We start from the raw sequence: 27,191 nt of genomic DNA on the forward strand, positions 1-27,191 counted from the left end.
TTCTAGGTGTTTATAATAAATTAATTACAGTTCAATCAGTGTCAAGCACAAATAAATACAAGAATGGTCGGTAGAATTTTGTTGAACTTGTTGACCCGTAATGCGATATACATCTTTCACGGACTTGAATGGTCAAATCAAATCTTCTATTAATATATGCAATGCAAACAAAATTGAACGTTAGAATTGAGGATGGGCGTAACGTATGCATCCATTCTCAATTATTTTATTTTTAGATCTGCATGTCCTTATCTAAAGCATTATTCACATTTATAATAACTATCATTTTCACTATGCATTTCAACTATAAGAGCATGATTATTGGATATTCTTAAGGTAGGATTCTTAACGGAATATAAAAACTGTCTCTTAAATTTTCAACTAAAAAATTAAGAACCGACTCTTAAATAAAATATTTAAGAATCTATTTAAAAACTGATTCTTAATTTTTTTTTAATTAAAAATTAAGAAATGGTTTTTTATATTCCTCTAAAAAATCCACCTTAAGAAATCTCATTAATCGTGCTTTTAATTCTACAATTGTCAATGAAAATGGCCTAAAACACTAAAATATATTTTCTTGTATCTAACAATTCTATAATCTTAATGACATGAAATTATTCACATTTTATTGTCAAAATCTTGTTGTAATGTTAGGTAACGTTTAACTTCACACCAAAGTACAAACGGCCACGTGTAACTCAGATAAGCCTCCATCACCATACCGTATGTACATGGCCCACTTGTGATTCTGTGAAAAGCCCACACCATAAAAGGACCACATTTTTAAATTCAATTTCACCAATTTTAATTTTTTTAAAAACATATATATAAATACACACACCTCAGCTTCTATTTTGTAGATAAGAACCACCGCACACTTACATGAGATCATTCACCACCATGCCTCTTCTCCCCACCTCTTCCTTCAAAACAGCAGCCACCGTCGTCATCACCGGCGTCTTATCTCTCGCGGCGGCCGTGAGTTTCACCGTTCCTTCAGTCTCACATTTCGTGGCCTCTAGCTATCCCATGATCTACAACAACACAGTCTTCCTCCTAAAGCCACCGTATCTTTACTTAGTCATCAACTGCATCATCGTCTCTATCGTCGCTACGTCTAAGCTCACTCACAAATCTTCTTCCGGCATCGACGTCTCCGACTTCTCCGAAGCAGTGACGGTGGTACCGGTACCTTCTGATATCGACGCTGGTTACTTAAACGTGTCTCATCACGCCGTAGCTTCTGATTATACCGAAGGTGAGGACAATGAACCGAAGGTGGAAGATGTCTCTCAAGTCATCGGTGATGATAAGGTGATAGAGACAGAGAAGCTAAAACCAAAGAGTGATTGGTCGGAACCGGAGAAGCCAAAACCGAGCAGTGGTTGGTCGGAACCGGAGACGGAGAAGCCAAAACAGCAGAGTGACTTGTTGGAGATTTCGAGGGTGAAGCTATCGAGGAAGCCGCCGAGATACAGTAAACAAAAGTCGTTCAACACGAGTGCAGAAGGTATGTATAGATTCCGTCGGAATATTCGAGTGTCTTGAGAGGGGTAAAATAGTAAATGAACGTTTTCCAAATTTTCTGCAGGTAAAAAGCCACCGAGGAGGCAGGACACGCTGGAGACGACGTGGAAGAAGATAACGGAAGGACACTCGACGCCGTTAACGAAGCACTTGACTAAATCCGACACGTGGCAAGAGAGGTCGCACGTGCATAGCTCAAAGGAGAAGATGACCAAGTCTGAGAACTTGAATGACATAAACGCCCCCACGGAGCTGAAACGCGAGCCGTCACCGGGTCAGGAAGAGCTGAACCGCCGTGTGGAAGCGTTTATCAAGAAGTTTAATGAAGAGATGAGATTGCAAAGATTAGAGTCCTTGGCTAAGAGTAAAGAAATGGTAAATGGAGGGACTCATTTGTAAATATTCGTGTTTTTAAAAAAAAAAAATTAGCTGTTGATGAACACTGGAGAAAGGGACGGCACCGGCACCGGCACCGGCACAGTCGCAAATGTTGACTCTTTTGTATAACTACTTTAGCTGTAAATGACTTTTGCGTGTGTGTATGATTCGTCATATTTGTACTTTCTAGGCCGTCTAAAATCACAGTTATCGTGTGGTTTAAGATGAAAGGATAACATGTGAACAAAGACTAGACTAGTGAGTAGTAGTAATCGAATACATTGTTTGTTTGTTTATTTAAGATTTTACATTATAATCAAATATATTTATAATACTATACACACTACTTTTTTTTTGGTAGAAATGAGAATGTGATTCTTGGTAACAAATATTTACATGACCATAGTAGCAGCAGGGAAAAGCCTATCCAAGAAAGTATATAAACCTCCTCCTAGTAGAAGAGCACCACTGCACAAGAACATTGAAAATTGAACACACAGATTTAACAATATATGAAACCATTTATGGTTTTGGAATGCCTCAAACTCGGACATACCTTATGGGGTTGATCCACACAGAGACTTTTCGAAACGAGAGCAAGCTCTGCAGAAATTCAAGAGACGGTGTCACAAAATTTCATACCTATACTACTAGATTTGCAGTTTGACTATTTGTTAAAGAGTAAGAGAAACACATGGTACCTGTAAAGCTCCAGCGAAAGAAGCAGCGAGGATGAGTGGAGCAACGTAACCTGTTGTATACGTTAATAGTAAGCTTCCACCTACTACTGGATCCTGTATGTCATAACCATTACATTATCCGTTATAACTATATAACCAAGTAGAAAATTATACTAGCTCTCATTTTAAAAACAAAATTACCCTGGAAGTAGCCACATAGCCAAGAAGGGTGGCTAGAACTGGAGTACTACAAGGTGAAGCAGCAAGTGCGAATGTGAGACCTGCTAGATACGCTTGGACACCTAACAAAACATTTTGTCACCAGTGTGTTACAAACAACAACCAAAATTTTAGTGGACGGTTTAATGTCCAAAACCCCCCAAAATAGATTTTGTCTTAGGAGGATTACCTGATGGGAAGTTTGCTGCAGCAGCACGAGGATCAAAGTTGTCAAAGAAAGATGGAAGCTGAAGTTGGATTACCTGCAAGAGGAAAATAAAAGATATATATAATCGTTGGACATGGCAATGCTACTGATGCTAAATGAAAAGTGCCAACGTGTAACAAAAGTACCTCAAGGAGATTGAGACCCATTACAATAGCCAGACCTGATGCAGCTACTGGTAGTCCTTGTCCTATCTGTCCATATGCTTTTCCGGCAAAAGAGGCTACTATCCCAAGAAGTGCTAAGGTAGTTGCTAATCCCAGTGAGAAAGCAATTGCATCTCCAATAACCTAAGTGCATGGAGAGCTGAAAATGTTACCGAGAGCTATAAATGTGGCTAGGAAGTGATTAAAGAGAACTTGGGCTTAGCTTCTTTAACGTTTTGATTTTACTAAAATGACAACGATCTTGCTAACTCATCTCGTGAGAGCTATTATATAAATCTAATCTGAGAAACACTAACCTGACCTCTGCTTTTGCCAGATCCGAATGCGCCTATATGTTACAGCCATAGTAAAGACCGGTGCCAAAGAAATTAGAACATCAAACTTATATTCTATCCATAACTTGTGAGAATTTTTTTTTAAAATTGAGATAAATTATCATACCTATATAACCAAGTGTCAAAGGCAGAACACTAAGTGTACATGGAGAAAGACTTGTCACGAGTCCTGCCCCGAATATTACTGCCAAACTACAAGAGGGATAAATCAGCAGGAGAGTCAGAGAACTCGATTGTCAAACTCTTAGACACGCGTACATTGAGAAAAAAAACAGAGAAATAAACCTTGTTACACTGAGAGCTGAGAGCTGATCCTGAACAGCTTCATTAGCTTGTTGGTTAGCTGAATACAAGAAGTTTCCAAGCGAATCTCCCAGCGTTCCTTCAGCCAAGATGTAGACGGAAGTGGCTTGATCCTGTCATAAGAGGACATTAGTTTCTGATTTTACAAGCAAACTGCAAATAGATAATGGTATAAAAAGCAGAAGCGCAAATCAAAAACATATTCAGATAAAACCTCCCAAGACGCCAAGTTTTTACCTTTGGCTTTGCACCAAGGAAGAATCACACAATCTTAGACATTCTCAATAAACATTTCTACCTTTGGCTTTGCACCAAGGAAAAAAAAAAAGACAACCTTAAACATTCTCAATAAACTATTCAGCTTAAGATGTGAACAAAATAACTGAACTAACAGACACCAGTGAAGAGATCACAGAACTACGGAAAAAACATCTAAAAAAAGATGATAGTCTGTGATTTAAAGCTTACCAAGACAACCATTTTCAAGTCTGCGGCCTTTGCTGAGCTAAGAGTTACCAAGTTTGCCACTGAGAAACCAAGAAAAAATAGAGGTGTTCATAATCATATGAAAAAAAAAATCAGTCATTAGACGACATAATCAGGTATACTTTGCTTTTAAACACACATAGATTCTTATTTCTGACTACAACCTCATCTCAAGAGTCAAAATTTGCAGAATAAACAGGTGAAATGGAGAAGAGGGTAACACATTACCTCCTACTAAACCACTACCAAACATGGCAAGTTTAACACTTTTGCTCTCTTTCTTCTCTAAAGAGACAGCATCAGAAGACCCTAAACTTCTCCCTCTCTGTAGCTCACAATGCTTGGCAACACGGACCAACCTTTTCTCTGTAGTTTGTGAGAAAGAAAAAAAAACTCAATACCTTTCATTTCAGCAGTCGCAAATCCCTAAACGCTAGTCAATTTCAAGCCAGAGCATGTTCTGAGTACAAGAATAAGAAGATAACTAACGTGTGGTACTTGTAAGGACAACACGACCCAGTTTCGATTCCCCCCAGAGAGATTACTATTAATATCTTGAGTTTAAAACATAAGACTAATAATCATGCGTGCGATTGATCATAATCTAAAATCCAGATTACTCTATTTTGTACGGGGTTTACAGCTTTGTGAGTTTCTCCATAGTTTGTTCTTAAAGCTAAATCAAGAGAGGAAACTCACCACCAGCACCATGATTGATTCTGCAACTCGAAAGTCCACCGATGATGCCTCCACCGGCGATGCATCTGTTCACGCTCAAATTCATCATCGCACTCTAGCTAGCGAGAGAGAGAGAGATAAACGGTCTTCACGCTTTTAGATATTTTCCTTTTCCTTAATTTTAATTTCGTTAAATACTTTTTATATATTCTCTAATGGGCTTTTTCAAAAATAAATTATCTAGTGGGCTGAAATTTATAAAGGTCTTAAAATCAAATATGAGTTGCTATATCGGAAAGTTCGGGAAAATAGGCATTTAAATCCTCAACTATTTGAAATCAGCAAGTTTATTATCAAAATATTTCTCGCACTATTTTATTTCCCAAATAGTTAATTTAGCAAATTGTTAATTAAAAAATTCTGCCGTTAAGTCATAAACAATTCTCTTTAGTTTTATATCAATTATCTTCGTCACTAAACCTGAAAAACTCGAAATTCCCAAATTCAAATCCTAAATTTGAGTGATGACGATTACTTGGTGACAACAAAAGCGATTTCCGATGATAAGAAAGCAAATCCGGCCCAATCACATAAACAAATATCACCATCGCTTCTTTCATTGTCGGAAATCGTCTTGCTAAAAGTTAAGATTTGAATTTGAGAATTTCGAGTTTTCCAGGTTCAATGGCGAGGATAATTGATATAAAACTAACGAGAATCATTTATGACTTAACGGCTGATTTTTTTAGTCACCAATTTACCAAGTCAACTATTAGTTGAGGAATAAAATCGTGCAAGCAATACTTCAGTATTAAACTTGGTGATTTCAAATAGTTGAGGATTTAAATGTCCATTTCCCCTGGAAAGTTTGTACAGAAATATAGTAACCCAAATAAAAAGAAGAAGAAACTGATTAATCCCATTGCAATTTCCTCTATATCTTGTATAATCGCAAGCTTAACATTTTACCCCAAAAAAGATATTTATAATCTAAGTGAGGCTAATTATTGAATCTAGGATTTGAGAGAATTCAAGATTTTAATAAATCCAAGATAATTTGAGATTTGAATAAATCGTAGAAAGATTATTTACAAGTTTTAAGGTTTTTTAAAGAAATTTTAAAGTTTCTGAAAAAAACTTTAAAATTTTATATATTCTTTAAATAATTTTTTTTTATATTTCTATAATTTGATATGAAATATATAAAAGAATTTAAAAATCAAATTTTTAAATTCATTTCAAATAGTTTGATTTTCTTCATAAAAATGTGAAGTCAGTTTTTTTTGTTTTTTTTTTAAGTTTCAAATACTATCATAAGAGATGGTATTTTGATTCATTGTTTTTCCACTATAAAATATCATCCATACCCCCACCATATCTCATTTGGTAGATTTTATTGACATAATCCATATTTTCCAGTAAACTGGAAGTTGAGAGAACTTATACAAATGACTAATCCAATAAGGATTGATTTCATATAGAATTTATAAATGCTAGATACAATAAGAAGAGATTTGGAGAAAGAAAAAATAAAACCCTCTCAAATCCTTGATCCAATAAACCCCCTAGGGTTCTAAATGGGGACAGAAAGGTGATAATCATTCCTTAGTTTTTCACCATTTATAAAATATTTAATGTACATAATTCCTTGTTTCATTAACAAAAAGTTATAGAACAAAAGATTTTTTATCAAAATTAGAAAGAAAATATTCGTTCTCATTCCTTTTTTCAATTCATTCATTTCCTCTTTGTTTTTAGTGTTTTAATTGTCACCATATATTTTAAAAACAAGAATTCATTAATATGATGCAAGTACCACAATCTTCTCTAAAACATGCGAAAGCGAGAATCAAACTGAGAGATAACTAAAGGCCTAACAATATCCAAATTATGCAAAAATTACTTAGTTAGAGAATAAAACCAAGTTAAAGTGCTAATACTACTCATGGAATCCCATGAAGGCTATGTTCTCCTATTTCTTTTTTTTTGTCTTGTTATGTTTTTTGGTTTGACCACCACCAGCTTTTGTTCTCACACAATAATCATGGAGACGATTATCTATGACATCACGGAAGACACTATCAACCATATTTTGAAGGTTGAACTCATCAGGTTTGCAATGCCGTGATGCAATTCTCCCGATATTGAGAGCCTTTAGACTTAGCAAAATTGTCTTCTTTCGAAGAGTTGTAACATGGTGAATGGAGCTGAAAATTGTGGTCGAGTCTCCCAGCCACATCTTCTTAGAAATTGGAAGTGATATTCAGAGTAAAGTTCTTTCATGTAGTTGATAACACGTGGAGAGAAAAAAGCATTAACCTCACAACATTTTTGATCATTAGCTACATATGCAAAAACAAGAAAAATTGAAAGTTGTCAACAACAATATCAAAGACATAAAACAAACATAAAATATTTACCTTTTGGTTAAAACAAAACTCATGATCAATTGAGACAAGTTTGGCTTCACTACTTTCTTCTTCTCCTTTCATGAGTGTGTTATAATCGTGGTAGTAGTGATTTCTATGGATATCAATTATAAATATCTTGTGAATCTCTTCACTAGTTTCCCGAAAAGATTGATTGGCCACAAGTAGATCACTCTGAACAAAATCAATCGAAACACTAGTGATTCCTTTGTGGCGGATGTAGATGACATGTGGAATTCCCGAGAAGTCATAATACTAATTGTCTATCTTTTATCTATCAATCAATAATTGATCCTCAAACTCTCAGAATACGTCTTATTGTGTTAGAGTATACATTACATGAACATGTCAAAGAACATGAAACTAAATCTGAAACAAATATCTAAGGTGTCTAAGTTTAAGTAATATCATCAACGTAAAGTATTGTATCTGGTATTGCTTTATTAAAATCTATATAAAAATGCCAACAATGATTTGATTATCAGGACAATTTATGTATGACTTGATCAAATAAACATACATCTTCTTAAACGAGTATCATGGATACTTTGAACAAATAGTGAACAAACTCAAATAAATGGGCATATAATCATTTATGATCATGATATATCTTATGTGTGTATCATCTCTCACAATGAGTAAGAAGTAAGAAGTTGTCGGATACTCCACCACATTTACCATCTCACCATAATGCTTGTGGTAGAAAAGGCTGGCATTAGTGGCATTAGCCATATTGATATAAGATGAAATTTAAATGATGGGTCCAGCCTCAAAATTTTACACTTGTTGCATGAGTAGGATATATTGAGAACATACAAATCATATACTTTGGTTAGATTTCTTCATTAGATCCACATGTTTTCCCTAGTATTCTATAAACTGGAAGTCTAGTGTATTCAGTGGTGCATAACAATAATTTGTGGCAGTGAAAGACATTGCTTATGTAGAATTAGAATCATGAGGCTCTTTTAGGCTAAAAAGCTGGAACATTGTCGAATCTATTTTAAATCTTTTGGAGATTAAGATGCTGATTTTGTGATGCATGTTGTAGTCTTTAAATCCCTATAAAAATATATTCATTACTAATTTTCTGTTATTCATCATCATCTACTTTAAAAGAAATGTTTTCATTCCAATTACAGAAATTAGGTTGAGTCATTAAAAAACAAGGAAGAAGCATTATATATAATTCTTACTACTGGAATCATTAAAAACTTATATATCTTGATATATCCATCAATGGTTTGGCCTCTTGAGCATTTAAACTCATGATTCTCAACCAAGAGATTGGTTCTAGGATTATCTTTAACAAGCACTAACTTATGGTTTAAATTCTAGTTAACTACTTAAAATCATTTCTAATGGTTGCTTCTATTTTTACTCAAAAAATATAATAATATAAAAATAGAGGAGAACATTTTACCTCTATTTTTACTATAAAAGAAATATTATAATTAAATATATTTATTCTTCATTTATTTATAATTTATTTTATAATCCATAATTTTCAAAATTTTGAAATTCTAACACTTTGTTTTATTTTGTAATAATAAACTAAAAAAATTACGAGATTATCAAAGGTAAATAATTATTGTAAAATTAAAATTTTGTCACAACACATAAAAAATAAAGATTTACTAAACATCATATTTAAATGTAAAAACTATAATATATAATTTATTCTAAATAGAAAATGAACATATATAAAAGTTAGGGATCATCTTGTGAGAAAAAAAATTACATTAAAAATGAGAGACCATTTTGTAAATGAACATATATAAAAATGAGGAATTATTTTGGTGAAATATATAACACACCATTAAAATAGTTTTATTCTGTAAATAATGTTTAGTGAAAAACATAGAATACCAGATGATTTGATTACTTGAGAAGACCTAGATGTGTTTCTTCTTGGGTGGAATTGTAAAAAAACTAATAGAGATAATTTTTTGGTGAAAAAGTTGTTTACTCTCAGTTCAGTTCAAAATTCACCTGAGAACATAGTTCATCACTTTTACTCTATGTACGGTTTGAACAAAGGTAAACGTACAACTTTGTTGTCTCAATGGAAATACACGGAAAACAAACTTTTTATCTCGGTTACAAATTCACCCTCGCTCCCTTCATTTAATTTGCTCTCAGTTCTTCGGGTCTTTACAAATCATGCATACCTCTTTTTTTTTTTTTTGTCATCTGTTGGATTAATATTGAAATAACCTTGCTTTACACAAAACCAGCAAAGGAACAAAGCCTTTCCGGAGTCATCAGCCGACGAGGTAAAACAATACCCTTCGGAGCCAAAGATAGAAACAACAATGAAGAACATAACTTAAGCTACAACAAAGAAGGGACAGATCACTACCAGAGAAGAGAGCACCTCATGCATACCTCTTATGTTCTCACTTTATTTTTACTTTACTGGTGCCACTTTATCACTGTAGTTGACAAAAATATATTATTGTAATGAATAATCATATATCACCCACAAAGTGGGGGTTGTAAGTAATTCTAAAAGCATGAACTCAATTGTCATTTTCTATTCAGCTGATTCTACCAGACTTAGCCACAATACCAAAATTTTCAAAAGACACATTGGTCCACTTTAGGTTGTACACTTTATAGCAAACATCCCTCGCACCGTACGTATTAAAAAATAAAAGTTGTGGTCAACACCGATTCGTAGAGACGTTTGAAGATATGCATGGATTCTGGATAGTGTCTTCTTACGTAAGGACAAACTACAATTACATGGGGTTTTTTTACTTAATAACAATTACATGTTTCTTCCTTAATCAGACGTCGCTTTGATCTTAAAAGCTACGTAATTGTGATATATATTTGATATAAACATCAAGCGAATTTCCAGTTCAAAAAAAAAGATCAAGCAACATTTACCAAAACAAATACATAAAGATCAAGCAGATTGAACAGTCACACAGACACATGCAGGTCTGCACAAATGTAGCATGTGATGGCTTATCGCTATACCATTCTTTAATTAGCATATGATGAATATACGATAATCCATGGCTTGCATTTAGAATAAGATTTAATTGTCTGATTTAGATAAACTTTTAGACATTGATGGTCGTTAGTGTTTGGCGTAGTATACCAACTGTTTAGATGTTAATTGATACTTACATGTTCGTAGTTCGTACATACTTGAAAGTTGAAATTAGCCCAGTTAAGCATATCTAACATGTGCTCATTACAACCACACAAAAATAATTCAATTATCCAGTAACTGTTATTTTTGTATGGGTAAATAAAATTAGGGTAAGGAACAAAAATTAGTGGGCAATTTGGAGTTTTTCGTTTGGCAACTTTTATTATAGCAATAAACGATTGACGTTATAAGAAATGAAATAAATCATTCGATAGTGAGCGATTCAGACAAATGATTTTTTCGTATTTTATTTCCTACTTGACAAGCTAGGTGACTACATATATAAGCTGACGAACTTGAATCTGTATAAGTAAAAACACAGATGTCTATTGTACTCACTTCCACTATCTTATCTCAACAAACTTTTTGTTCGCACATAAACATAATTAACAGTATATAAAAACTATAGTTTATTACTTTGATTATATATATAGGATACTATATGGTAAAAACCTCAATCGTCAAACGAGTAGTCTAAACTGGGTAATGGATTATTACCACACGAGTTTTGTAGTAGTTAAATGTGTTTAGAAATAACTGCGTAATGGATTGCATCTCCAACTCCATTATATTTTTCACTATAAAATAGAATTTAAAGTAAAAATACTTTAATGATACTTTATTTCTCATTCTATAATAGAGTAAAAATATATTTACTCTAAATATAAAGTAATTTATTTTTATTTTTGTTTATCACTCTATTTTCTACGCTAAAATAGAGTATTATTAGAGTAAACTCAAATTTTTTTAGAGCGAAATACTAAAATTGTTGGACCACCATTTTCCATTTTTCAACAAGATTATATATATACTATATATAGTCTAGTCGCCAGTTAGTTGACGATGTTACATGTATCCTAATCTAAATCAGTAACAACAATAATTAAAAAAAAAAACTAAATACATTAGTTAACCATGACTTCAACGACATTGTATTAGTATTTGACATTCCACATAATCCAATCGACGTTTATACATCACTCACACAAATAACATATACATCGAGGTATAAAGTCAAGACCGACTGAGTACATGGGACGGTCAGTGCGAACGCCCGAAGCCTATACCAAATTTTTCTTTTCGAAAATTTTATAACTAAATTACATGTAAAATATTACATTCAAATAAATATGATACAATAAAATATAATAATGTAAAATAATTTAACTTCTTACAACATTTAAACAAAATTTCTTTAATTTTTCTTTTTTTAATATTAATATAAAGTTGGGTCCATCATAGTGTTGAATCTGTCCTGTATGCGGCATTGACTATATATGCATATAGCGTACGGCTACAAATTAACACTAAACCACCACAAACTCGTAACATTTAACACTAAACTAATATTTATTTTTGTATTATTAACTTTTTATTAATTAATTAATTTTAAATAAATTACAGACTTTTGACAAAAAAAAATATGTACAGACTATTTATTTAATACTATACGATTTAATAAACTAAAAATTATATATGAGTTAAATGTGAATAAGTAGTATATTGTAAATTATAATATTAACCTAAAATTTTAAAAAGCTAAATGTTTTAATAGGTGTATGTAGTGTTTAGATATTTTAAAATATTTAATACATAAATGGTTCTAATATTATAAACATTACCTATGTATATATTTGAAAATATGAAATAAAATTTGATATATTGTTTGAATAATTTTAATATCCAAAAATTATAATTATGATTTTGTATAAATTTACTTTTTATAAAGCTTTTACATAACCAATTTTTTTTAAAGAAATGAAATATATTATCTTAAATCAAATTAAATAATAAAACATAAGAACCACTAAAAACACTCCAATTTAATATATTTATATTTACTGGGAACTATTTGCAGTAAATTCAATAATTAGGCGAGTTATACGGTTCTCTCATACTCCGAATAAGAGCACGAGAACAACAAAAGAAGGAAAAAGAAGAAGAATGTCAGAGACTTTAGGACAAAGGGATTGGGATAAACATGGAGAGACATGAGTATAAATGAGGACATTCCCTTTCGGATATGTCAGACATAAATAAAATAATATTGTCTCTGGACCTTTATTATCATGCTCAATGATGCTGGCATTTAACTCATCGCATCAAATGTCTACAGTTTTTATTTTTGGTAAACCAAATGTCTACAACTTTTTCTTAAGAAAATAGAATGTATAAAATTGTATTAGATAGAAGTAGATAATTACAAAATTCGTATTACTAAAGAAATAAACAAAATTGATGTAATAGTGTTTTATTATTTAAGCCACTATAAGGTCTAAACAACCTCTCCATTCAGCATGATTAACAAAACGCGGGATGAAATAAATAAGCAAGTCAGTTAAAAGATTTAAAATCTTAACTTGTCTTTACGTAAAATATCTAAAATTCGCCTATCAAAGGATGCATATTTGACTTGTTGACATAGAGAGTTGGTAAGAAAAAACTTGTAGTTTATTAATTTTTTGAGTAAGAAGACAAAAAAACAATGAAAGCAACTTATATTTTTGTTATTTAAAAAAAAGACAAGAAAATAGATCGCAAATTGAAATGAAAACGTTACCATGATCCATGAACAACGTAAGTTAAGCAAAATGGTGGTAACTTCAGTTGCCGACTATGTGAGGGCTGTTGGTAATGCTAGTACAAATGAGTAACAACTATTTGAATGCATAGACCGCTGATATTTAATATGCTTCGACGTAAGAAGCCTGATAATAAATGTAAATATAAGTACATTCCCCCCCATTCAAAATAACGACTATTATGTGCCCTATAATTCACGTACCCTAAGCAAACACATCCCATCATTGTCTTTTTAAAGATTCGGATACATCAAAATTCAAAATGTTGCAGTCTACTTTAACTAGTATAACTTTCTGGTATGGAAGGATTCGATTAAAATGTTAACGAACGTATATACTTTTTACAGTAGAGATAGGTTTATATTAGAGGAGCTAGAATCTTTATAAGATCATCTCCAATCCAATACCTTATTTTAAAGAGAATAAAACTTCAAAATGAGGATTTGAGGGTTGATTATTCCAACCATATAATCCTCAAAAAAATCCTTAAAAATATATTTATTTATATTATAGTCCTTGACATTAACAAAAATTACTATTAATGATAAAACTTCAAAAATATATATAAAAGATACTATGTATATATTATACAACACGCAATATTATATTATATAATATAAATTACATATATAATAAAACAACACACATACACATAATTTTTAGAAAGTTTCATATAACATGTCAAATTACTCAAACATTATTTCCGTAAGATATGTAATATTTAAGTGTTTGTATAATTTTTTTTTAATTTGTGTTAAATGTATTTTTTATTTTGTGTGAACTTTATTTAATGTATCTTTCTATTGTGTCAACTCTTTCTATTGTGTGAACTTTATTTTCATGTTATGTAATATTTATTATTTTATTTTATTTTGGTGTACTTAAGTTATGCTAAATAAAGTTATTAGATATATTTGTTAAAGAAAATAATTATAAGGACTAAAAAGAAAATAAATAGTAGTTTTAAATAATGAAACTTCAAATTTGAGATGTCATTATTCAAAACTTCAAAATTTGAAGATTTGATGTTGGATTGGAGATACTCTAAAATAGATATTTGTGAGTATTGACGTGAACTAATTGGAGCTAGAATCTCTAAGCACTGTGTTTGATTAGAGTGATTAGACTCACCAACGGAACCAAAGTTTCTGTGGATGATGAACTTTTTCGATAAGCAATCATTTACAAGAAATTTTAAACAACCGAATTATATATACTGTATAAAAAAAGAATTATCATATGTCTAGTAGTTATCATCCTTTACGTTCGTGGATTTAGGTCACAAATTGATTTGACCAAACGTTTTTTTGGTTGCTATGAAATTCCTACCGCGACTGCAGACTTTTAGATTTAGTCTGTATTTTGCTCTGAAGTTCTTTGGTTAAAAGAAATAATGATGATATCATCTTATAACCTTTATGTAGTTCGATATACTTCACCTCAAATCTAAATTAGCACAATTTTTTTTGTAGCGCTTGAAATAAATGTACATCCGGTGAGTAGTAACTAGAGCCGCGAATTTTAACCATTGCCTGCAGGCGCCCACCCCTCCCCCCCCCCTATTTGACCCGCCGTAGAATGGGTGTGGGTCGAACAATTTAAAAAATCTAAACTATAGATGCAGGTACAGATCGAGATTATTTTAAGCAGGACGAATGTGAGTCAGTCGAAATTTGAGTCTTAGATATCTACCAACCCACAAATTTTTTTTTTTAGAAACATTTTTCGTAAAAATATATAAAATATAATAAATATTTATATAATTTTTATTATAAATATGTACTTTTAATATTATTTTTAAAACAATTATTATATAATTTACAATAATTATTTTTAAAGAAAATAATTATTTTTAATATAATTAATATTATCTGCATGTTTTGGCGAGGTGGATGCGGATATAATTTATTTTATTTGCTAGTTATGAAGATCGAGTTTTTGAATAAAAAAATGATTTGATTCACGACAGGGGCGAGTCGGTCGGATTGACCCACGATTCCAGCACTGAGTACTAACACCACAAGAAATAAAATGTAGTTGATAATTATTAAATATCCGGTTATGTAGCTTTTTGAGGATCTTGTATGCAATAAGTACTGAGTCAAGTTTTAAAAGATTAATTATATTTTTGTTCATATCAGATTAATTATATTTGAAAATACCGTTTTAATAAGTACTGAGTCAAGTTTTGTTAGTCGATTGCACCTAAATGAATTTATTGTGATGGTTAAGATTAATCTAAATTCTTAATAGTGAAGAGCTAATAGCAATTCCGTCCCAAGCATATTAAAAACTATGAAAAGAAAGAATAATAAAATTATTACGTGCATTTACCCTAAGAGATGTTCATACCATATGTAAATAAAAGACCAGGCGAATGGTGGCAAGTTTCATCTCGTTTTCCCCAAAGTAACAAGCTTATAGTCTCCCATTTGGCTTGTTTGGACTCCCCTATTGAAAGCCTAGCTGGTTTTACATGTTAAGCACACAATAAACAAAACAAATAGTTGCATGATCCAAGTTATAAGGGTGACCAGTTAATGAAAAATATTTATCTGGAACATTAGTTTGTATTATTGGAGTTGTTGATGGGTCTTGACGACTTGTCACACCTTTATATGTTAAGCCGGATTAGTGACTCGCTCTCCTATGCTTTTGGTCTAAAGTGCTTTTTTATAATATAGATTAGCGGGAGCCACGTCTACTGCCTTTTTCATATTGAAATTGTTATTTACAATCTTCTTCATAAGATTCAAAATTTAAAATCTCTGTATAAGTCACCTGAATTATGTAGTACTGAATTTGAGAGTAGTCTCGTCCAAGAATATTAGGGGTTTTTTGGAAGATACAGTGAAAGTAATAGAGAATGAAAAGTTCAAACCTAAACATAGATTACTATAGCATTTTTTGTGACAAAAAAAATTGCCATTAATCTTGAGATTACCAAAGGGACTAAGGGAGGGCCAAGTTTGTGAAGAAGAATGGAAATGGTAGTTGGAGTTGAGAGATTTGAAGAGTTGCTAACGTGAGCGCCTTGACTGATGGGTATTATCGTCATACTTGATCGATGAAAAGCCCTGAATCAAACCCTCCTCACGTTCTATCTACAACAACTTTGACTTTTAACATTTATTTTTTGAATAATGATTTTTAACATTTTTGGATCTATTTTAATGTTCAAAATTTTCTATTCATGTTCACAACTAAAATATACTAGTACATTTGCTTCTTTTTTTTTTCAGTTCTAAATAACCTTACCCATAAGTTTGAACGTAAAAACAAATAAATCAAATGTAACAAAACCAAGTGAGTGGACACAAGAATTTAACATATAAGTTTGAACTTAAAGACACATATTTAACATATTGGTAATGCCTTTTTATATATAGAAAGTTAAGAGATCATTGCTAGAAAATAAATAGATTAAGTAGACACAAGAACAACTATAAAACTCTTCTACAATCACTACATAATTTGAGGATAAGTCTTTTAAAACAATATTATTGATTTTTAATAAGCTAGCTAGCTTTGGTCATTATTAAGTGGCTTGTGGTTTATATTGAAAATTAGATGATCAATCTATAGACTAATAATAAAAAAGTATGTGAAATGAATTATCTTTACTAATACACAAAATCTATAAAAAAATTAAGCAACTAATAAAATTAATTTAAATTTAAAATCATTTTTATATAAAACCCAATTAATAAATATCAGGAATTTTTAGTTTATTTATACCTAAATATGATCACATATAATATTTACTCGCCATTTTTTTATATTTATCTAATCTAGCTTTGGTTACAAAACCAAAAGATTGATAAATGATCCATATCTAAGGTAATCAAGTGGATAATTTGATCACTTTTAAAGATAAATTTGAAGTATGCCAAAGAAGAAAAGACAAATTGAAATGTGTATTCACTTCCTAGTTAGTCATTTCACGATTTGATGACAGTTGGGGTTAATTACCAGAAGGATTGATATGATTAAAGTTAAAAATTCAGTACCTTAACTGTAATTTTCTAAAAAAACAGGGGTACATTCAAGCGACCGTTTTATGATAGGAACTTTATTTTTACGACTCACGTTTTACGAAAATATATTTTCTCACTAATAATTCGAATTCGGACCATTTTTTTTTATAACAACTCAAATTCGGACCATTTATTTGTCTGAGCGAAGGAAAAAAAAAAGACAAAAAATTTGAATTTGTTTGTTGGTCGAAGAGGAAGAAGAGCAGAGCGATTTGTTGATTACTCTTTTTTTTTATCTTCACAACAGAGGCAAAAAGTGTCATCTTTTGGATCAATTTCTCAGAAGGAGTGAATCTTAGGGTTTAAAATTATTCTCAGGAAAGCAATTCGTTCCATTAACAAACTAAACCAGAGAGAGAGAGAGTATCTCTCTCTGTCTTGTTGTCTCCATTGACCTCGTAAGTTTCGCTCTTCTCTCTCTCTCTCTCTCTCTTTTCTGTTTCTTGTTTCTGTCTTCTTCGTTTGTCCAAAGATCAGTTTTTTTTTGTTGTTTGTTGATTTCTCGTTTGGACAGAATCGATGTTTTTCTTGTTTTTGTCAACTTAATTATTTTTCTTTTCCAAATCTCTTACCAGAAATGGAGATTGCGTTTACAAATGCTTAGAGATTCTTCTCTAAATTTCTGTAATTTTGTTTTGTTTTTTTTTCAGTACAGGTTCTTATTCCCGAGAAGCTCTCTCTCCTGTTTCGAGGAAGTGTGCATGACGGATTTGAGAAATTAGGGTTTATGATGAAGCTCGAAAGGATCCAAAAGTTCTGATTTTGAGGTGTTGGGTTTGTCCAGTTCCGTTGATACATTGTTGGGTCTGATTTGGATTAAAAGGGGGATGATGTTATCGGCGTCGCCGAACACGTTAGCGAAAAGCTCTCTCGAGGAGATGCTTGAGTCTCTCCGGCAGAAGGATGAGTGTGATCGGCCTAGAGATGTGCCTCCTGCGCTTCCTTCTCGGCCTAACTCCAGAGCTCGTCTTCCCTCGGCTCGGAGGTCGCTTCCGGCGAAGTTTAATGTTAGCAGTGTCATGGAAGATCAGAATCAGAACGGGAAGGAAGAAACTGAGGCGGAGAAGAAAGAGGAAGGGAAGAGGAAAGAGAAGGATTTAGGAGTTAAGAGGAAGAGTTTCGGGAGCAAGAAGATGAGGACTGGTTATGGCTCAGAGTCTCCGTATGTATTGGAGGAGAAAGAGGAGGAGGGGGAAGGTGTTAAGGTTAGTGCTGCTACTAAGGTTAGTTCAGTGGAGAACAAGGAGGAGCAGAAACCTGAGTGGAACAATAATCTTGAGTATTTCATTAACAAGGTAAGCTGATGATGCTGTCTCTTGTTAACTCTTTCGTTCCTTTTTTTTTTATTCTTGTGAAGTTGAATGAATCATCTACAAGGGAGATCATCTCAGTAATGAGTCTTTTACTGGTGTGATTTAAACAGTGAGATTTTGAAATTTTGTGATTAGAAAAGTATTTCTCTTGGTAAGATATGAATAAGTTTTGGCTTGGTAGATAGCTTGCTTAGAGGTATCATACTTGTGTTTAGTTTTTTTTCCACCTATGTAAAATTGAGATATAGAACTTTGGTTTTTGGGAACTTGTGGTTACTGTGTTTGTATTGTATTTCAGAAACTTCGAGTTTGGTGTCGGGTTGCAAATGGGGAGTGGCAACTGGGGAAGATACAGTCCACTTCTGCTGATACATCGCTTGTTATGTTGTCCACTGCAAATGTAAGCCTTTTTTTGTAATATTGTTACAGTTTTGGTTTCTGCGTTCTGACTATTGAGTTTTTGTTGCTATCAAAGGTTGTGAAAGTGTCTACTGAAGATCTTTTCCCAGCAAACCCAGATATCTTGGAAGGTGTTGAAGACCTTATACAGCTTAGCTATTTAAACGAACCATCCGTTCTTTATAACCTTCGTGTTAGATACTCGCAAGACGTGATCTATGTGAGTTTACTGCAAACTCTTCTGATCAGTTTCTCACTTTTAGTTCTTACCTAACTTTTAGCGTTTCTCATTCTTTTTACAGAGTAAGGCAGGGCCGGTATTGATTGCGGTCAATCCGTTCAAGAGTGTCCAAATTTATGGAAATGATATCATCTCAGCTTATCAGAAAAAGGCTGTGGATGCTCCTCATGTTTATGCTGTGGCGGATGCAGCTTATGACGAGATGATGAGAGGTGAGGAAACACATTCATTGTATTTTACATCCTGATTTGTCTTCCAGTGAGTATCTGGCACTTACATTTTTGAACCATTGTACATGCAGAAGAGAAGAACCAGTCTATAATTATAAGGTACGAGTCTTTACACTCTGAATGCTTTTTTTTGTATTGGTTAATTGATTATTTATTGTTGTGCAGTGGAGAAAGTGGAGCTGGGAAAACTGAGACGGCCAAGTATGCAATGCAGTATTTGGCAGCTCTTGGTGGAGGGAGCTGTGGCGTAGAGTATGAGATCCTCAAGACAACTTCCATACTCGAAGCTTTTGGGAATGCTAAAACATCAAGAAATGCTAACTCTAGCAGATTTGTAAGTTCCTTGCTCCGTCAAGTTAGCCATCAGCTTCACTGCCACTCTAAACAGTGTATCTTAACTGGCGCAGGGTAAACTCATAGAGATTCATTTTAGTGCAATGGGAAAGATATGTGGAGCCAAACTTGAAACTTGTGAGTATAGTCTGAGCATCCATACCATTGTTTTTGTTATATTGTTTGGATTTGGAGCTCACTTGTTTCTTTTGTCTTCTTCTCCATGTCTTTGGTAACTACTTGCGTATAGTTTTGTTAGAGAAGGTAACTTTGTTTTCATTGAGAATCTTTTTCATTTGACTTTCACTACTTAGCAACTGGTCACTAATGGTTATGTATCCTTTGACCAGTCAAGAGTGGCTCAGCTGTTCAATGGCGAAAGATCCTACCATATATTCTATGAGTTGTGTGCAGGTGCTTCCCCAATTCTGAAAGGTAACATGACAAACTGAAATCTCCAAGATTAAATATTGCTTAGTTTTTCTTTGGGCAAACTATCATTTTAAATGGTTTAATTTGTAGAGAGATTGAAGCTTAAAACAGCAAGTGAGTATACCTACCTGAACCAGAGTGATTGCTTGACCATCGACGGTGTTGATGATGCTCAGAAATTTCGCAAACTACTGGTAATTGCTTCTGTTTCTTTTTCCATGGTTAAGATGCCATTCTTTTTCTCAGTCATTTCTCTACTTTTGTAGGAAGCTTTTGACATTGTTCAAATCCCTAAAGAGCACCAAGAGCGCGTATTTGCACTGCTTGCAGCGGTGTTGTGGCTAGGGAATGTATCTTTCCGAGTTACAGACAATGAAAATCATGTGGAGGTGGTAGCAGATGAAGGTAGAATCATCTACTGTCTCTTAACTCATCAAAACCTGTAACTTGGTGATGCTCGCTTATCACTTGGCTGCTAATTTCTTACAGCTGTCACCAATGCCGCTATGTTAATGGGCTGCAACTTAGAAGAGCTTATGGTGGTTTTGTCTACCCGTAAACTTCAAGCTGGTGCGGATTGTATTGCCAAAAAACTTACATTGCGCCAGGTAACGTTTAATGGTGTCATCAGTCTTGATATTTATTTTCATATAGTATTTGATCATAAGGTGATTTTTTATGAGTTTCTGTCCCGTTTTAACTGCAGGCAACCGACATGAGGGATGGAATAGCAAAGTTTATTTATGCAAGCCTTTTTGACTGGCTTGTTGAGCAAATAAACATTGCATTGGAAGTCGGTAAATCGATCTCTGGGAGATCTATAAGCATCCTTGATATATATGGGTTTGAATCATTTAAGGTTAGTAGTAGTACCCATATATGCTCTAGATTTTGTATTACTCTAGTTCTTTTTGAAATATTGCGATGATGATGTTGTTTCTTCTTGGTTTCAGAATAATAGCTTTGAACAGTTCTGTATAAACTATGCAAATGAGAGGCTGCAGCAGCACTTCAACCGTCATTTATTTAAACTTGAACAAGAGGTAAGTTTTCTTTTGGTCTAAAATGATATGATTTATGCTTTACTGTTCTATTCATTATCGTCTTCTCTGTTCAGGAATATGAAGAGGATGGAATTGATTGGACCAAGGTCGAGTTTGAAGATAATCAAGAGTGCTTAGATCTCATCGAGAAGGTAATTAATTAATGGCCTGCCAAGGAAGAGCTAGATATATATATGGCTTTACTCTACTTCTATAAAGACATTTTTGCATGTTTTGAAAGTAATCTCTTGCATATGTTTTGGTTGTGCAGAAACCCATTGGTTTGTTGTCTGTACTAGACGAGGAATCAAATTTTCCCAAAGCAACGGATCTGACCTTTGCCAACAAGCTCAAGCAACACTTGAAGACCAACTCTTGCTTCAAAGGAGAGAGAGGTCGAGCCTTCAGAGTTAATCATTATGCCGGAGAGGTTAGTTGATAATTTATATGTAGCTTTTCTTGTATTATGGGACTTTCTGTGAATGATTATTTTTTATTTGTTCACAGGTTCTCTATGATACAAATGGGTTCTTGGAAAAGAACAGGGATCCGTTGCCTGCTGATCTTATCCATCTATTAGCATCATGCGACTGTCAGTTGCTGAAACTGTTTTCTACTAAAATGCGTAACAAATCTCAGAAGCCGCTTCTGCTGTCTGACTCAACAAACCAAACTGTTGGGACAAAGTTTAAGGTAAAAGATGCTTGAATTATGCAGCTTTGATTTCAGTTGCAATCTTCCTTTACTCACATTGTTGTCTCTCTTACAGGGTCAACTATTCAAGTTGATGAACACGTTAGAGAACACAACCCCGCACTTCATCAGATGCATAAAGCCGAATTCGAAGCAGCTTCCCAGGGTTTATGAAGAGGACCTCGTCCTACAACAGCTTAGATGTTGCGGCGTGTTGGAGGTTGTTAGAATATCAAGATCTGGATATCCTACTCGTTTGACACATCAAGAGTTTGCAGGAAGATATGGGTTCTTATTGTCAGACAAAAAGGTCTCTCAGGATCCTCTGAGCGTATCAATCGCTGTTCTGAAACAGTATGATGTTCATCCTGAAATGTATCAAGTTGGTTATACAAAACTGTACCTAAGAGCTGGACAAGTAAGTACCTCTTTACGCAGAGATGTAGTGGCTGTTTGCTTAATCCGAATCCTGTGCTTAACGACACAATTTTTTTATAGATTGGTATCTTTGAAGATAGGAGAAAGAAAATTCTTCAAGGGATAGTGGGATTACAAAAGCGTCTCCGTGGTCACTTGTCTCGTGAATACTTTCAAAGTGTGAGAAACGGAGCATTGGTACTTCAGTCATATGTACGAGGTGAGATTGGCCGAAGGATGTTTGATATTGAAGCAAAGCTCCATGCAGATTCTGTTTCTGAAGCAAGCACAGGAGAGTTGACTGCAGTCATACACTTGCAGTCTGGTAAGACTGCGGAAAATATTGGTTCTCAAATTTGCTAATAAGGATTTAAGGCTCATCATTCTTTTTTTCTCTTTTTGCAGCTGTTAGAGGATGGTTAGCTCGAAAACGATTCAACAGCATGCAAAGACAGAAAGAGTTACTCAATGTGACGACATTATCAAAGAAGAGAGCTGGTCTGAGGATATCAGAAGACAAGGTACTTACTATCAAAAGAAAGATTGTCCACTTTCTGAAAGAAACATTATTACACTATAACTCTCTTTCTCCTTTGTGATGTAGGAGGAGTTCAAAGTTCAACCATCAGCTATGTCTGATCTCCAGAAGCGGGTATTGGAATCTGAAACAGCTTTATTGCAGAAGGAAGAAGAAAACACAGCATTGAGAGAGCAGTTGAGACAGTTTGAGGAGAAATGGTCAGAGTATGAAATAAAAATGAAGTCAATGGAGGAAACATGGCAAAAGCAAATGTCATCCTTGCAGGTGAGTTCCTCATACTTAAAACTGATTCTTGACACAAAGATTATGAAATGTTCTAACTTCGGATTTTTTTGCCTTTCTTCAGATGAGTCTAGCCGCTGCTAGAAAGAGTCTAGCGACAGAGAACGTTACAGGTCAAGCAGGAGGAGGGAGACAAGACACATCGACATCACCTTTCGGTTATGAATCGGAGGACACAACGTCTACTACTGCAACTCCAGGGTTAAGAACTCCCACTACTAACTTCACAAACGGAAACACTCCAGAACTCAGAAGCAGAGAGCTCAACGGAAGTTTGAACGCTGTTAATCATCTCGCGAGAGAGTTTGATCAAAGGAGACTCAATTTTGACGAAGATGCTAGAGCCATTGTGGAGGTGAAAGTTGAACCGGAGGCAACTGGGCAGCAACAGCAACATCCAGAAGATGAATTTAGGAGACTGAAGCTAAGATTTGAGACATGGAAGAAGGATTACAAAGCTAGATTAAGAGAGACTAAAGCAAGACTCCATAGTGATAAACGCCGTCACCGGAAATGGTGGGGCAAATGAGGATAAAGCACTCGCTTAGGTTTGTTGTATTAGTTAGATTGGGAGCATTGTAGATTCAACTGAGAGTGAGAAAGATGTCTTTTGTTCTTTTTGTGCATAGAAGCAAATAGAGTTTTGTAACTTGAGAGGCACAAGAAAGATTATGTTTATATCATTTCAAAGGATCACATCAAATCAAGCTCCAGGTACAAACTTTGTTGTAAAAGCCCATGCATTAATGTTAGCAACAAGATTATCAAGATGGTCAAGGAGATTCTCCAAAGGACCTTTCCCGGTTACAATAGCCTGAACAAAGAAGCCGAACATTGAGAACATAGCCAACCTTCCATTCTTGATTTCTTTCACCTTGAGCTCAGCAAAAGTAAGTGAGTGAGAGTTAGAGACTAACCTCAAGAGCTCTGTTTTTGGCAAAGGCTTCAGGGTCTGCGGATAAACCGGCAGTGTCCCAACCATAGTCTCCGGGAAACTCTCCGGTGAGGTAAGACGGAGTTTGGACTGAAAAGGGTCCTAAGTACTTCACTCTGTCTGGTCCATACCAAAGATCATTTCCCTTCACATGTCAAATTAAATAAACATTAGACACGAATCCAAGAAGTAAGATGAAACCTTTAAATATGAGACGTTTAGAACATAAAGGAATAGACCATAATGTATTTGGGAGAGCCGAGAGAGACAACATCACGAAGAGGGTTAAAGCTGGAGCTTTTAGTCTGGCCAAGGAATGTTGTTGGGCAGAACACACTGCTTGAGTTTGTGAATGTTGAAGCCATTTTTCTCTCTCGGATTGAGGGGTTTGTTTCTCTGTGGTTTTGTTATTATTCTTTGCTATTTGGTGAAGTGTTGAACTAAAGTAGGTTGACTTTTATGTTAATGTTTTGTGGATGAGAAGAGAAGGAGAAGAATCTGGAGGGGATATAGACAGGAGTGAGATGTTCTGAGATGGACATTACAGTTGGTTAAATATTTAGTTTTGGAATGTGCTATAGTACCATTTTTCTCAAAGCTTCACTAGAAGAAAAGGGTAAATAAAACTGTTTTTTTTAATTTTATTTTATTTTTAACACACTTTTGTATATACGATGTATACTACTAGTAAGTTTGAATAAAAAAAATATATGATGTATAAGTAATTTTTTTGTGGATGAGAAGAAGGGAGGGAGGATCAGAGGGGATATTGATATGAGTGATATATCGAGATTAGCCAATAAGAAACGACTTTAGATTTTGAGTATCTCTAATCCATCTTTTTTAATCCATATTTTTTATCATTGCCTATTAAATTTTTTGAATTATAGAATGACTCAAATGTGAAATATTTTTATTTATACATACTAAAGAAAAATTATATTTTAATAATTTAACATCAAATATAACATTAGAAGCATTTTACAGAAAAATATAATTTTTGTGAGAATAATTATTTCATTTTTTATGTGCAATCAAATACCAAACAAACAAAACTATGTTACGTCTACATCTATTTCATTGATAAGGTTTAACTATGCTTAATTTACCTGTTTTGAATAAAGTTTAATTTAAAATTTAATAACTCTTTTATCAGTTATGTTAAATATGCTTTTTGTTGATGATTTATAATAAAACCTTTAAATTATGTATTTCAGTGGTAAACATCAAAACATATTTCACAACTGATAAAAATCAATTTTGTATTATGTATTACAGTGATAAACTTTCAAATATGTACTTTCATTTATCAAGTTTATTTTTAATTTATCTGTTTTAAATAATGTTAAATTAAAATTTGACAACTTCTATTTTTAGCAGTTTTATTAAATAGTTTTTGGTGACGATTTAAATTATGAACTTTTAGTGTCATGATTATTTTCATTCCTCATTTCTTCTATGAAAAAGAATAAAAAATCTATCACTATATGCTTTGAATGTCATTGATAATGTGTGTTGAATTCATTTGTATTATTTCTATTATTATTTGCTCAAAAACTGCTCAAAAACTGCTAAGAATCTTGTTATTATATAAATTGCAAGAAATTATTTTTGTTAGCCTTTTTTAATATATTTTGAGTGAAGATTTATAATAAATATTTATATTATAAATATTCTTCTTTGTTTGAAGTTACGGTTTTTGAATTGTTATTGGCAATTGATAATAGAAGAAAATAACATTTTAGTAATTTAACATCAAATATATCATTGTTGACACTTGAAAGAAAATTATATTTAGTGAATCAGTACAATATTTTCTCTTTGTACTGTGCATTCAAACACCAAAGAAACAAACAATAATTACATTTAGTGAATCAGTACAATGTTTTCTCTTTGTAGTGTGCAATCAAACACCAAACAAACAAAAAATGTGTTTATGTTTACATCTATTTTTGAATAATGCTTAATTCAATTTTTCCAACTTCTTTTTATTAGGTTTGTTAAATATGTCTTGATTAACGATTTATAATAAAACATCTACATTATATAATGGTTATAATAAAATTTTGTTTCATTTGTTATTCATTTTTGAAGAAAAATAAAGTCAACTATGCTCTTAGATCATATCAAAACACTATTTATGGCCAGCATATTTTATCAAGTGACATTTTGATTTGTTTCATCAATTCCATGTTGATTCTCCATCACATTAGATATATATATAGTTTTAATTGAAACAAGATGTTAAACTCCATTTGATAATTAGATTGAATTTTATGCTGAAACTTGAATATTTGTTCGACATATATTATCAATTAAGCAAAAACATATATTTTATTATAATTGCGACAGCATGAAATTATGTTTATTTTGATCACTGATTGTAAATTTCTCTTTATGATTTTAAGAAAGAGAAAAATGAGTTTAGCTAGTGTTTTATACATCATTACAGAAAACATGTTGGTTGTTTACTAAACATAGTAACAAGATTTTTAGCAGTTTTTGAGCAAATAATAATAGGAAAAGACTGTGGACCTTTTGCAACTCAAGACCCACGGCACCGCCTGGCGATGTTAACGTGCCGATTTCCAAGAAAGATGTTTGGGCTCGTGAGTTGGCTTAAAAGAGAGCAAACTTGAGTTAATTTTGAAGAACTCTAATCAAAAGTTAAAAGAAAACTCTAATCAAAGTTAGTGAAGTTGGACTCGAGTTGGCAAAGGAAAGTGCTTGGAGGAGAAAGGTGTTCTCTATGAGAAAATTAAAGAGGTCTTGAGGAAACAAAAGGATATGAAGAGTGACATAGACTCGGTGGATAATTGTGGATGACTTCAGAGGATGGAAGTGGTGGTAGTGATGATGATGGTGGCTGTGACGGAAGGAGGTGGAGACGACATTGCATAAGTTCTTTGTCGTATTGGCTTGGTTTTAAGGAATGCTTGTGATATCAATCAAATTATCTTATGAGCAATTTTACTCTCTTAAATTAGAGGTTCAGTTATAGTACATATGGATCGAATCTATAGGAAACATGGACATATAATAAACTTAATGCAATCACGATTAAACTAGGCAAAAGATTATTAAAACAGTAAATAAGTAAAGTAGTTGGATGTTTGA

The 27,191-nt window shown here is 33.1% G+C and overlaps 4 protein-coding genes across 5 annotated transcripts; 2 read left to right on the forward strand and 2 right to left on the reverse strand.

Moving 5' to 3' along the window:
• Nucleotides 1-831: 831 nt before the first annotated feature.
• LOC106390145 lies at nucleotides 832-2,247 on the forward strand. Its single transcript, XM_013830550.3, has 2 exons — nucleotides 832-1,513; nucleotides 1,595-2,247. Exons 1-2 carry the CDS (start codon nucleotides 886-888, stop codon nucleotides 1,927-1,929), a joined length of 963 nt encoding a protein of 320 aa, XP_013686004.2. The 5' UTR covers nucleotides 832-885; the 3' UTR covers nucleotides 1,930-2,247.
• Nucleotides 2,142-5,203, reverse strand: LOC106390137 (cytochrome c-type biogenesis ccda-like chloroplastic protein). The gene is made up of 12 exons (XM_013830537.3): nucleotides 5,024-5,203; nucleotides 4,553-4,690; nucleotides 4,307-4,365; nucleotides 3,821-3,951; nucleotides 3,642-3,727; nucleotides 3,497-3,528; nucleotides 3,162-3,323; nucleotides 2,998-3,070; nucleotides 2,790-2,890; nucleotides 2,610-2,702; nucleotides 2,465-2,511; nucleotides 2,142-2,376 (listed from the first exon to the last, which is right to left on the reverse strand). Exons 1-12 carry the CDS (start codon nucleotides 5,109-5,111, stop codon nucleotides 2,301-2,303), a joined length of 1,086 nt encoding a protein of 361 aa, XP_013685991.2. The 5' UTR covers nucleotides 5,112-5,203; the 3' UTR covers nucleotides 2,142-2,300.
• A 12,146-nt stretch (nucleotides 5,204-17,349) lies between these two features.
• LOC106390151 (myosin-2) lies at nucleotides 17,350-23,823 on the forward strand. Of its 2 annotated transcripts, XM_048751603.1 has the most exons (23): nucleotides 17,351-17,614; nucleotides 17,867-18,511; nucleotides 18,828-18,929; nucleotides 19,005-19,148; nucleotides 19,231-19,381; nucleotides 19,471-19,498; nucleotides 19,565-19,733; nucleotides 19,807-19,870; nucleotides 19,983-19,996; nucleotides 20,083-20,167; nucleotides 20,255-20,358; nucleotides 20,431-20,569; nucleotides 20,654-20,772; nucleotides 20,871-21,023; nucleotides 21,118-21,207; nucleotides 21,282-21,359; nucleotides 21,479-21,637; nucleotides 21,715-21,900; nucleotides 21,977-22,318; nucleotides 22,399-22,642; nucleotides 22,723-22,838; nucleotides 22,922-23,122; nucleotides 23,205-23,823. In XM_048751603.1, exons 2-23 carry the CDS (start codon nucleotides 18,044-18,046, stop codon nucleotides 23,667-23,669), a joined length of 3,621 nt encoding a protein of 1,206 aa, XP_048607560.1. In that variant the 5' UTR covers nucleotides 17,351-17,614; nucleotides 17,867-18,043; the 3' UTR covers nucleotides 23,670-23,823. The 2 variants fall into 2 exon arrangements, with proteins under 2 accessions (XP_048607559.1, XP_048607560.1); XM_048751602.1 differs by having other exon boundaries at nucleotides 17,350-17,614; nucleotides 19,471-19,733.
• On the reverse strand, nucleotides 23,797-24,555 carry LOC106390159 (chlorophyll a-b binding protein 3, chloroplastic-like). Its single transcript, XM_022701108.2, has 3 exons — nucleotides 24,314-24,555; nucleotides 24,058-24,219; nucleotides 23,797-23,954 (listed from the first exon to the last, which is right to left on the reverse strand). The coding sequence occupies exons 1-3, from the start codon at nucleotides 24,437-24,439 to the stop codon at nucleotides 23,844-23,846; spliced, it is 399 nt and encodes a 132-aa protein (XP_022556829.1). The 5' UTR covers nucleotides 24,440-24,555; the 3' UTR covers nucleotides 23,797-23,843.
• Between the last annotated feature and the right edge of the window lie 2,636 nt (nucleotides 24,556-27,191).

The sequence above is a fragment of the Brassica napus genome, chromosome A2 (assembly GCF_020379485.1).
Source record: "Brassica napus cultivar Da-Ae chromosome A2, Da-Ae, whole genome shotgun sequence".
NCBI lineage: Eukaryota > Viridiplantae > Streptophyta > Magnoliopsida > Brassicales > Brassicaceae > Brassica > Brassica napus.